This window comes from Danio rerio, chromosome 9, assembly GCF_052040795.2.
Source record: "Danio rerio strain M-AB ecotype USA chromosome 9, GRCz13ab, whole genome shotgun sequence".
Taxonomy (NCBI): Eukaryota; Metazoa; Chordata; class Actinopteri; order Cypriniformes; family Danionidae; genus Danio; species Danio rerio.
Window position 1 is genome coordinate 40827827 of NC_141029.1, and position 13370 is coordinate 40841196.

At 32.9% G+C, this 13370-nt stretch overlaps 1 protein-coding gene across 51 annotated transcripts in view; it reads left to right on the forward strand.

Annotated features, from left to right (window-relative positions):
* The window catches only part of map2 (microtubule-associated protein 2), a 208745-nt gene extending 195842 nt beyond the window's left edge, over positions 1-12903 (forward strand). For 26 of the 51 annotated variants that reach the window (XM_087266334.1, XM_087266337.1, XM_087266340.1 and 23 more), the window contains 4 exons: positions 3382-3474; positions 8920-9001; positions 10125-10237; positions 10313-12903. In XM_087266334.1, coding sequence (XP_087122460.1) covers positions 3382-3474; positions 8920-9001; positions 10125-10237; positions 10313-10528 — 504 coding nt within the window. In that variant the 3' untranslated portion in view covers positions 10529-12903. The remainder of the gene's footprint in view (positions 1-3381; positions 3475-8919; positions 9002-10124; positions 10238-10312) is intronic. The other 25 variants (XM_087266335.1, XM_087266341.1, XM_087266345.1 and 22 more) reach the window with 2 other exon arrangements.
* Positions 12904-13370: the final 467 nt, after the last annotated feature.

The following is a 13370-nucleotide window of genomic DNA, read 5'->3' on the forward strand; positions in this document are numbered from 1 at the left end:
TAGTGAACTTCTGAACTTTTAAAAGCATCAATCAGAATAATGTAGATGATTGCTTCTGCTGTTTTTCAGTTAATCAAGAAGTGTTGTTTTCAATTTAAAAAAAGGTGAAGCTTACTTTAGAATTTTAATTATCATTTAAAAAAAATACTTTGTTTCATTTAATATTGTTTTATTAAATGAATAATATTTGTGTTAAACATTATATAGGATTTTGATGTACGTATTTTTGAGATCAAGTCATACAGTGCTCAGCATATATGAGTACACCCCTTTTTGAAAATTAATATTTTTATTCTTTTCTCAGTGAATATAGGCAATGTAGTTTGCTGCATTGAAACAACACAGATATATTAAACAGATATATTTATGAAAATAATAATTTATCAAACCAAACATATTTAGAATAGAAACTGAAAGATAATACAATTGAATTCAAGTGAAATATTGCAAAAAATAAAAAATACAATCTACAAAATTTCAAATACATTTTTATTTTTTTGCTTCTCTTGATTTTTAATCTTTTTCAAATTTGTATTTAATATTTTTCTATAACATATATACATTTGGGTGTAATAGTTTTTGGACTGTTATTGTAAGTTATTTTGTTAGATAAGCTCCAGATTTGGCTTCAATTCTGACTAATTTAATATATATGCACAAATATACAGTTATATTGTTCAGCTTCCTATTAAAAATATCAATTTAAAAGAGAGATTTGTAAGGGGCGTGTTTATATATGCTGAGCGCTGCACCTTATTTCTTAAATCATTCTTCATCACATGTCTTTATTTTATTTATGCATTTATTTATATTGAATTTTATCATATTATATTATTTATTAAAGTTGGTTGTTTGGTTTGTTGGTTTGTTAGTTGGTTGGTTTGTTCGTTGTTTCGTTTATTCATTGGTTGGTTCCTTTATTGGTTCATTAGTTCATTTGTTGGTTCGTTGGTTCTTTCGATCCTTCATTGGTTAATTCATAGGTTGGTTGGTTTGGTCGTTTGTCAGTTGTTGTTTGGTTGGTTGGTTGGTTCATTGGTTGGTTGGTTGGTTGGTTTGTCAGTTGTTGTTTGGTTGGTTGGTTGGTTGGTTGGTTCGGTCGTTTGTCAGTTGTTGTTTGGTTGGTTGGTTGGTTGGTTGGTTGGTTCAGTCGTTTGTCAGTTGTTGTTTGGTTGGTTGGTTGGTTCGTTGGTTGGTTGGTTGGATGGTTTGGTCGTTTGCTCATTTGTTGTTTCATTCATTGTCTCGTTGGTTGGTTTGTTGGTTTGTTCATTTATTCATTCATAATTTTGGCTGTTTCAATGTATTTTTGGGTATTGCAAAATATATACTCATGCAACATAAAACTGGTTTTGTGGTCTGTATTCGACATACACATGCACACACAGAAGCAGATATTTACAGGGGTTTTTACAATAATTTTATTGTAAAAAATGGGTCAAATGGGGTGTTGGAAACAGTGTCAACCATGAGTACAGATGAAGTTTAACCCTGAAGATTTTTTTTCACTCTGATATGATTAAGTCCTTAAGTCTTGCTGTGTTGGTTGCTTATATTCAGGCATTACTGAATGATAGTCACCACATTGTGTTGCTCTACATTTGCATAAAGCTGACCTCTGCTCAACTGCTCAACGGAGTACTGCATGGTTGATTCTTGGCTGCAGATGCTGCGAGCACATTAAGACAGAGATCAAGTCCATCTTTCTGGGCTTTTTTTTTTTTTAACCGCTCTTAAATACTGATTCGTCTCATCGATGCACGGCTTGTCACTATGTGTGTATTTCCATCCTCATTTATCTGTGTGTATGTGTGTTTCCATCTTCATTTTAGGCTTCTGCCGATATTGCAGTTTCCTGTTGTGATTAATTGCTGAAGCTTTTATCAATTATATTATTCATCACCAAACGTGCTCTCTTCATTGAATTAACTTAAATGTTTAAGTACAGAACTTTAAATGGCTAATAGACTAAAATCGCAAAATTTTCAGCTTTTATATTCTTTATTTACTCCCAGGGCCGTTTATATCAAAGTTGATATTCAGCTGCACCATGTTGGTGTTTCATAACATCTAATTTTTTTGAGGTGGGTCGTTAGCCCAACGCTCAACCCCCAACCTGGAGGAAAATGACATACTATGGACAATTTAGCTTACCCAGATCACCTATAGCCCATGTCTTTAGGCTGTGGGGGGGAAACCGTTGCACCCAGAGCAAACCCATGCCAACACGGAGAGAACATGTTAACTCCACACAGAAATGCAACTGATTAAGTCAGGACTCGAATCAGCAACCTTATTGCTGTGAGGCGACAGCGCTACTTCACTACACCACCACGTCGCCCCTGCCTTTATATCAATTAAGAAAAATGTATTTAGGCATTTAAATATCTACTTAATAATTTAACTTTTCTTTTTGGTCAGATGGGTTCAGGTGGTGCCTGTGACCTGCAGTGCTTTAGCAAAATTCAGCATCACAAGCAAAATAACCACCTTGTGCCATATTGACCGATCAGCGCGTTTGTCAAGGCAGAATTTCAAACGCGACCAGTCATTTTAAACAGAGACATGGTGAATCGTTTAAAGAAACTAAAATGTTAAGTTCAGAGAACTTCAAATATAAATTTAAATTTTTTTGCTGTCTAATGAGTAAGTTGAACACACCTCTTTAAGTTTTTATGCCAAAACTTGGTATTTTAAGTAATGTCAAATTACATTAACTTAATATCTTTAGTAATAACAACAGCGGGGTTTGCAGTTTAGGTAAAACTGCAAAAAAAAGGTCTCATTAGTAAATGTTAGTTAATGCATTAAAGTCAGCTGTGAGAAAAAGCCATATTATAATTATATTTTAATTAAAATAATAAAAAAGAATTTTATTAGTGATTCATTACTGAACTCGTTTAATAAAAGGATTGTGACATTTTAAATGTGTTATTAGGTCCTAACTAAGAAATTAACGTCACCTATTATTAAAAAATGCTTTTGTAGTTGACATTACATTTGACTTTAGTTAGATAACCTAATTTTAACTAATGAAAACTTGCTATCCATAATTAATGAACTAAATGTTTATAAATAGGCACAGACTTGTTAATGATATAGGCCAGATTAACGTGTGAAAATGTCAAATGTTGTTAAGCATTTATTGCTCTGATGAATGAACACTGAAACACAACTGAATATTCTTAAAAAAATACTCTAAAAGTTTAAATAATAAATAATTATTAACAATATTTTGTCCACAGTGCCCTCAATATCAATATTGTGAATGCTCATCATCATGGCATATTGAATGATTCAATATCGGCATATGTCTACTTCATTTATGTGTGTGTGTTTCCATCTTCATTATAAGAGACGCATATCTTTATATCTTTCTAGATTCTAATTTTAAACAAGAAGCTGGACTTCAGTCACGTACAGTCAAAGTGCGGATCCAAGGATAATCTGAAGCATTCGCCCCGTGGAGGCAATGTATGTACTGCTCCATCTCTCTCTCCTTCTCTTCCGAAGCCTCCAGTAGACCTTAATTCTGAACCTTTTGCGTCCCTTTTCAATCTTACACACACTTCAGACACATTTTCTCTGGAATCAAACTGAAGTCCCTTCTTGTTGTTCATCTTGTGGAAAATATATACATGGCAAATGTATATATTTGTAGACTGTAATGCAGGTGTTTGATGTTGACTGGTCAACACTTGTGTGTCTACTGTATGGACTTCATATCCTGATAAGAAAACATATCACCCTGCTTCAATTTCTGTTTTGGGGAAAAATTATTGTGCAATTTTTGTACTTGGTGGAAGTTTTGCTCAACAGAGTGTATCACAGAGTTGCTGCTGTCAACCTTCATGGCTTTTTATTCTTCTAGGGATTCGAGGGCTTCTTTTCTGTATCAAACTTTTAATGTTTAGGTTCTGTTCCATATAACCCAGTGAGCAAGTTTAATCTTTTTAAAGAAGTTATTTATGCATAACATGTTTACCAAGGCTGGATTTATTAGATTAAAAATACTGTAGTATTTATTCTATTTAAAATGTAATAATTCACGGTGATATACCTTTATTTATCTGTAATTAAGCTAAATTTTCAGCACCGTTACTCGGATTTCAAAGTGGGGAAAATTATTATGGTTATCACTTGATAAATAGGCCTATGCGAAATACAAGAGCAATGTTCTATTTTTAGGCTAAAGACATGTTTATGCTAGCAACATGTTAAATAGAAACATACTAGAAAGATGCTAATAACATTTTAATTAAGGTTAGCAAAATGTTAAATGTGCTAGAAATAAGTTAGATTTCAGTTAACATGTCAGAACTGTGCTAATTCATGCTGGCATTACGTTAAGCACAGTTTCAACATGCTATTTTATGCTGAAGACATGTCCATGCTAGCAGCATTTTAAATAGAAACATGCTAGCAAAATTTTATTAATATTAGCAAAAGGTTAAACATGCTAGAAATATGTTAGATTGTTAGTCAACATGGGAGCAATGTGCTAAAATCACTCTGTCATTATGTTACAACATGGTTGCAACATGTTATTTCATGCTAAAGGCATGTTTATGGTAGCAACATGTTAATTAGAACCATGTTATAACGGCATTATAATCAATGTAAGCAACATATTAAACATGCTAGAAATATGTTAGGATGTTAGTTAACCGCATGTCAACAATGTGATAATTCATTCTGCCATATTAAATCAGTTGCAGCATGCTATTTCATGCTAAAGACTTGTTCATGCTAGCAACATGTAAAATAGAAACATACTAGAAACATGCTAGCAACATTTCAATTAACATAAGCAAAATGGTAAATATTTGATAAATATGTTAGATGGTAATTTAACATGTCAGCAGTGTGCTAATTCATGCTGGATTTATATTAAATGCATTTTCCAACATGCTATTTCATGCTAAAAACATGTTCATGCTAGCAACATGTGAAATAGAAACATACTAGAAAGATGCTAACAACAATTTAATTACATTAGCAAAATGATAAATGTGATAGAAATATGTTAGATTGTTAGTTAACATTTCAGAACTGTGCTAATATATGCTGGCATTCGGTTAAACACTGTTCCACCATGCTTTTTCATGCTAAGGACATGTTCATGCTAGCAACATGTTAAAACGATACAAGCTAACAACATTTTAATTAATCTTAGCAAGATGTAAAACATGTTAGAAATGTGCTAATTCATGCTGTATTCATATTAAATGCATTTCAAACAAGCTTTGTGCGAAAGACGTGTTCATGCTTGCAACATGTTAAATGGAAACAAACTATAAAGATGCTAACAGCATTTAAATTAAGGTTTGCAAAATGTTAAATGTGCTAAAAGTATGTTAGGTTGTTAGTTAGCATGTTAGCTATACTAATTCTTGATGGCATTATGTTAAACACAGTTTAATAACATAACTATTTCGTGCTAAAGAGATATCCATGCTAGTAGCATTTTTAAAAGAAACATGCTAAAAACATTTTAATTAATATTAGCAAAAGGTTAAATGTGCTAGAAATATGTTAGAATGTTAATTAACATGATCGCAATGTGCTATTATCATTCTGTCATTATGTCAAAACATGGTTTCAACAAGCCACATTTTAATTAACATTAGCAAAAGGCTAAATGTCCTAGAAATATGTTAGGTTGTTAGTTAGCATGTCAACACTGTGCTAATTCATGCTGGCATTATGTTAAATAGTTTCAACATGCTATTTTGTGCTAAATACATGTCCATGCTAGCAACATGTTAAATGGAAAAAGGTTAAACATGCTAGAAATATGTTTGGACGTTAGTTAACCTCATCTAAACTATGTGGTTATTTATGTTGTTTGTTAAAACATGGTTGCAACATGCTATTTCTTGCTAAAGACATGTTCATGCTGGTAACGTGTTAAATAGAAATATATTACAAACATGCTAATGACATTTTAATAAACATTAGCAAAATGTTCAACATAATAGACATATGCTATGTCATTAATTAACATGTCAGCAATGTGCTAATTCATGCTGGCATTCTGTTAAACACTGTTCCAACATGCTAAGGACATGTTCATGCTGACAACATGTTAAATAGAATCAGGCTAACAGCATTTTAATTATCCTTATATATTTATACCATATTTAAAATAAGAAATATGTTCGAATGTTACAACATGCAAATTCATGTAGACACAATGTTGAAACATGTTAGCAACATAACATGTTTGAGTAGGAAAACCAATGTAAATGAGTGGTTACCATGGTTTTCCAATAATAAATCTGCTTTTTGCATTTTTCCGTATGTGTATCTATGAGATAAAATATTAGCAACATGATAACAACATTTGCCATGAGTTAAAATGTTAAAAACATGCTGCGTGTAACATGCTATGGTAAATCCTACACATTCTCACGGCAATTCGTAACTTTTTGATTTGGTGGCTAATTCATATGACTCTGTACCATCTAATTCATAAAATTTAGTATGGTTTGCTCCTCCCCCAATGACGATTGGGGTTAGGGGTGGGGTTAGGTGCCACGCCTCCTTTTAAAAATTGTACAATTTCATATTACTGCACTCATATGAATTCATACGAATTAGCCAGTAAACTGGCAAAACGTAAAATACTTAAGTTTTCTTGTAAGATCTGGCTGGTTAAATCCTGTGATGGTCCAACGTTTAGTGTATTATTGGGAGTTAATTTTGCAATTTGCAGTAAGCTCAATGCCCACATACAGTTGTGCTTAAAACTTGCTAGGATATGCTGAATCTTTTTTCTTTCAACTTAGACTTGCTTTCTGTAGTATACATACAAATTGGCCACAATAAAGAATAAAAAAGCTTGTCCTGCTGCATTCATGGGATTTTTTTGACTGAAAAGGATAAATGTGATTCTGCTGTACCACTTATTAAAATATAAATAATCTTATCTTACCTTATCTTATAGGCTATAGAAAGTGGCAAAATTATGTCCTAAAATTCTGCACATATATCATTAACTTTTGGGAACAGAGCCGTAGTCTGTGTGTTCTTTCTGATGTACTGTATTGCGTGCTGAAATGCCTTGACCTGTTTTCTGAAAGTCAGAGCTGGTGTTGCCGAGTCATGTTTATACTTTAGTCTGATTTGCCTTTTCTGCCCCTCGCAGCAGAAGTCAGTCTCTCTGAGTGACCATTACAACTGAGCTGTAATCACCACACTCTGTGGAGCCTGAGGTCATGGGGTTCATTAATGTTCAGCGCTCAGATATATTATATATTCACGCACTGTCTGTTCATGGTGGAACATTTGATAACACTCCAGAACACCGCTTTTAGATTTAGAGTTTAAATTGCTTATATCTAGATTTCTTTTATTAAAATTAGACACAAGGTTAAAATCCCATTTGAAGTATGTTGCATTTAGTGAAAGAAGATACATTACTGAAACCATATTATAAAGAGTGACTGCATATTTAAAATATTTACAGCAATGTTAGTAAATGTATGGAGTAAAAATTTACAATAATTGTCCAGCATATAATAATAATCATAGTTCAAAATGTATTACAGCATTATTAAAATCCAAATTCCTGCTTGTTAACATTAGTTAATGCACCATGAGGTAACTTGAACTAGCAGCGAATGAATTAATTTCCCTTAACTAACATTACCTAACATGAATAAATGCTGTAATACATTTATTGTTTTTGTTTGTTCATTTTAGTAAATACATTATTTAAGACATTCTTATTGTAAATTGTTACCAAATATACCTTACTGTACATATAATTTGTACTATATATATATATATATATATGTTTAATTTTTATTATTAAAATGCAGTCAAACTATTTCAAAAATATCTTTGAGGAAATTTCAGAAAATATAAAATAGTTTCACTAAAATATATTTTAAAATATATGTGTTTATTATTTTAATATATGTGTAATATTCCAGAAACATTTTTAAATTGAGAGTTTACGAATTAGAATTTGAGGATAAAAGATAGAGATAAAAGAAGATTACTAATATCTAGATTTATTTTATTTATATAAGACACAAGGTTAAAATACAATTTGAGGTATGTTGCATATAGTAAAAATACAGGGCTGAAATACATATTAAATATACAGTCACACTTTACAATATGGTTTCAGTAGGTTAGTAAAGGTATTTAGTAAAAAACTAATAATGGACAATACTTGTACAGCATTTATTAATAATCATACCAGTACTTTAAAATTCCTGCTTTTTAACATTAGTTAAACCATGAGTGAGTAAAAAATGAACGAGTTTCTTCTCATTCATTTAAACATTATCAAACATGTATAAATAATGTGATATATGTACTGTTCCGTGTTTGTTCATGTTAGTAAATACAATAATTATTTGTTTGGTTTTGGGATTTGTCCCTCATTCATCAGGGGTCACCACAGCTGAATTAACCACCAATTTATACAGCACAAGGAGAACATGCAAACTCCACAAAGAAATGCCAACTGACCTTGAACCAGCGACCTTCTTGCTGTGAGGCGACAGTGCTAACCACTGAGCCACTGTGTCGCCCAGATACAGTAAATACTAAGCTGAATTTGTTTCCATTTATAGCAGAATCTATTAAATACGATGTTTACTTATGCGTCACTTCTGATTCAGCTGAATGTTTGTTTTCTGACTGTGTATTGTTGATCTTTATTGTAGGTGTTGAATTGCTTATTGTTGCAAAATGTACAGACAGTATGAATCAGTTTGATTTGCAGCTCGGTTTTTATGTGTCTAACTGTTTTACAGTGCCTTCTTAACCATTTAACGCATTAATTATGTTTGTTTTATAGGCAAAACCATTTTCTTTGCAGCTTCTTATATGAAGAACAAATGGTTGACTCTCATCCCGGTTTTGTTTTATTCTGTTCTCATCTTTGGCTGTTTCTTACAGATTCACATTCAGTCTAAGAAGATTGATCTTAGTCATGTGACCTCCAAGTGTGGATCATTGGACAACATCCGCCACAGGCCAGGTGAGCGTGATAGAGAGTGCTGGACATTTTGCACACAGACTGGAGATTTGCAGTGTCATACAGCTTGCTGTGGAAATGAGCTGTGCCAGAAATAGACTGTTGAATGATGCAAGACCACCATCTAGTGGTTGTGTTTTAATTATCTCTTCTGCAAAATCTAATTTAAATGTTGCACTTGTTCATTTGTGCATGCAGATTTACAAAGTGAAAATCATCAGTTCACTGTGACATCTGTATTTTTTTCTTTTTTTAAAATACATTACTAACAATATATACTTATATATTACAAGAACAGTATATTTCAAAGAACTTTTTGTACTTTTTAGATAAATAGCCTATACATTTGTACTGTTCAAATGTTTGGAATCAGTATTTTATTATTACTCTTTTATTAAATAAGGATAAATTAATTAATCAAAAGTGACATTTAAGACATTTATTTTGGTACAGAAAACCAACACTTTAAATAATTGCTGTTATTTAGAATTTATATTCCTCAAATAATTCTGAAACAGTGTCGCACAGAATATCTTGATAACAAACTGATAACACTTCCAACACTGATAGTAATAAGACATGTTTCTTGAAAAGACAATTTGAATTGTTTCTGAAGGATCACGTGAAACTTTATAAATATTTGATACATAAATGAATTAATTAATTTAATGATGAATTGATTGATTGATTGAGTGATTGATTGATTTTGACTTAATCCCCACAGTTGATTTGGTAAATGTAAAGAATGACTCTTTAAAAATCAGTCAATAAATCTAATATTTAATAATAATAATAATAATAATAATAATAATCAAAAGTAATAATAATTAAACAATTAACTCTCAAAGAAAAAACTCAGAACAAAAGTTTAAACTGAACATAATTCCTCTTTTTAAAAAAATCAAAATTAGTCAATGTTGGTGCATCCTCGATTTTACATTTTTTAAAATAAAAAAGCAACATTAATATCTATAATTAATGAATTAATTATTGTCTGATTTTTTTTTAATTATAGCAGGCCTAGTGCTTTTATAAAAATCTTATTATATAATAAAATTTAGCACTAACAGTGCACTAACTAGGTGATGAGAAATTTGTCGTGATTTATTTTTTTCATATGTCTCAGGCGGTGGTCATGTCCGCATTGAGAGCGTGAAGCTGGACTTCAGAGAAAAAGCCCACGCCAAAGTGGGCTCCCTGGATAATGCCCACCATACACCTGGAGGAGGTCAAATCCAGGTCAGTTCTTGATAAACATATGTTTGCTTGTTTTTTCACAATCACGTCACATAATCCTATTTTTTACTTTTGAAGATTGAAAGCCATAAGCTCTCCTTCCGCGACGCTGCCAAAGCGCGTGTGGATCACGGAGCGGAGATTGTGATCGAGACGCTCGGGCTGTCCGGCGGGACGTCCCCTCACCGACACAGCCACATGTCCTCATCCGGGAGCATCAACATGCACGAGTCACCACAGCTGGCCACGCTAGCAGAAGATGTGACCGCCGCGCTGGCCAAACAAGGCTTGTGAATCCTCAAAATCTACAGTAGTTTCCCTCCTCAGTGGTGTCACGGTTGACCCTTTCCTTCCTCCCTCTGGTATTTATGGAACACTACAGATTCACTTATTCACACTATTCCCTCTTCATCCGCCAACAAAGCCCTGTCTTGACTATCTAAAAAAAACAAGATGATTTTTATTTTGAGTTTTGTTCATTTTAATGAATTAGCTAGAGAGGTACCAGTGCTTTTTATTACCCATGTTAAATGTGACTTTTTATGGTTGTGTACAGACAGTGGCCTCAAATGCTGGTTTAGGCTGTGTGCTGCGTCTAAAAAAAAAAGTCGGTTGATCTGAATTTTTTTTTTTAATTACGCAAGAATAATCCCATGATGCACGTGTTTATTTGCCCATTCAGTGCATGGACTCCAAAACATCAAACTGCAATCAAATATACAATATATTTATAAATATACCAGCGCAACATCTCACGCTCAATTGAAAAAAAGAAGAAATGATTATTCCTTCGATAGCATATACTGTAATGCAATCGCATTAAAAACAACAACCCTAGTAGATAGTATGACGAGCATGTATTCTAGTACACAAAAGAGGCTATTTTCTATTTCAAGGGATTTTAGTAAGTTATATGCCGAAACGTTGAATAAAATGAAAACATCATGTTTTGTAGATACTAGCGACGATGTTTAGCTTGTACATTATTTCAGATGATGCACCCCTGGCTTTGCTGTTGTTACAAAATCGTCTGATCTTTGTCGCTATGCAGTTTTTCGACTGACGTCAAGTTAGCGATGCTGAAGCTAATTTGAGTGAAATCTGCTTGGAGAGCTTTTTGCGACCTCGTGCAAAATTTCGTCAAGCGACAGTAAATGTGACTGCACATTTACACTAAACAGTGATTTCACAATATTAAATGTTCGAGGGCTACAGGTTAACAGGAGTCACGCAAGTTCTGCTTGAACCATAAACCGCCATCTTTAATACTCAATCCGCTTGTTAAGTTGTGACGTATGAAATACTGTTTCTGCGTCCAAGCTACTCGTTTGAATTGAGAACGTATTCATTTATGACCACTTTTTAGTCATATCACACCTTAAAGTGAATTTTCTATAAAATCATAGCGTACACAACAGACTTGCTGCATCACAAATACCAAAACTGTAACCATTTATAAAAAAAAAAAATATCACTTTCTGGCCATCTGATATTAGGCATGGATACATAGTTAAAATAACATTTTCTAGAAATAATGAAGCAACATCTCTAGACATCAGCCAGAAAATTAAAACTTGGCAACAAATGGGTCTTCCAAACAGACCATGACTCTAGATATTCTGCCACATTAGTTAAAATGTGCTTTAAGGACAACAGAGTGAATGTTTTGGAGTGGCCATCACAAAGCCCTGAGCTCAAACCTATAGAAAATTTGTGGGCAGATTTGAAAAAGCTTGTGCGAGCAAGACTGACACAGTTACACCGGTTTTGTCAGGAGGAATGGGCCAAAAATCCTGCAAACTATTGTGAGAAGCTTGTGAAAGGATACCCAAAACATTTGACCAAAGTCATACAGTTTAAAAGCAAAGCTAAAAAAATATCAAGGAAATGTATGTAAACTTTTGACTGTCTAAAAAAAAAAAATTTCTCCAAAAAAAAAATCTCATTATTCTGGCATTTAGTAAATGTAAATCATTTAGGTAATCCTAACGGACCTAAAATAGTAAACGTTTAGTATGATTTACCATCAGACGTTTTTTTTTGTAATGGTTATGTTCCTGTTTTAGTATGTAAACTTCTGGTTTCAACTCCATATTGCGATTTTCGAAAGTATTACATTTCTTTGTAAACGTTTTATATTACCATTTGATGAGTCAAACACAGTTTTATATACTGTAGCACTTGCACCCGGAAGCCGCTTCGCATGACATCACTGATTAACAAGCGGATTGGGTTGGATGGTGGTCCTGCGGCCCTCGTTTTCCTCTTGGGAGTTTTGGCCCTGTGTCTGTCTGCTAATTCCTTCTTGGATGCTTAGTTTTCTTTGTTAGGACATGGAAAAAGAAATACGTGAATCCATACTTTAAAAAAAAAAGGATACTCACTGCGCTTGCATCAGTTTGAACACAGTACTCCAGTATATTTTTTCTCCTTGTCATTTGTGGTTCTCCCTGCCCGTTTTCCTCTAGAACAGCTGTCATTCGTAGGCTTCTGTGTTTTTCGGCCCCTCTTAGCCTTACCCATCCACCCTTTCCCCCATTCCCTCAGCTGCTGTAAATGTATTTAAAAAGGCCACATAGATGTACGCAGTTTTTCTCCTGTTGGTATGATACGGATTATAAATGCCCTTAACAGTTATGACAATAAAAAAAAGCAGAAAATGAACCAAACGTTAGCGTGGTCTGATTTGTGGTTGATTTTGTGTAGATGATTAATCAGTTTGGGTTTGGTTGTATTTAAGTCTTGATGGTTTTTTTGTGTGTGTCTGTAGTGTACAATGCTTTTGTGAAGGGTGAGTAAAAATCTGTGACTTGGGGTAAAGATCCTAAGACACAATTGTATACATAGGCACATTGCACACATTAAGTTGGGTATTAAATATATAAAACATGATTAATTCATAGAAAATAAAAACAAGCACCATTTAAAATATAACCATACAATAATACAAATTGACTACATTATTATTAACTAATGAGTCATTTTGCTTTGGCTTAGTTCCGAGTACTGTGAAGGATCAATATATTGGAATATGTTATTACAATATTAAGCAATTATACAAAATAATATAAAAATATAATATATATTGTTAATTGAAGCATTAAGATATATATATATATATATTGTAATATATTAT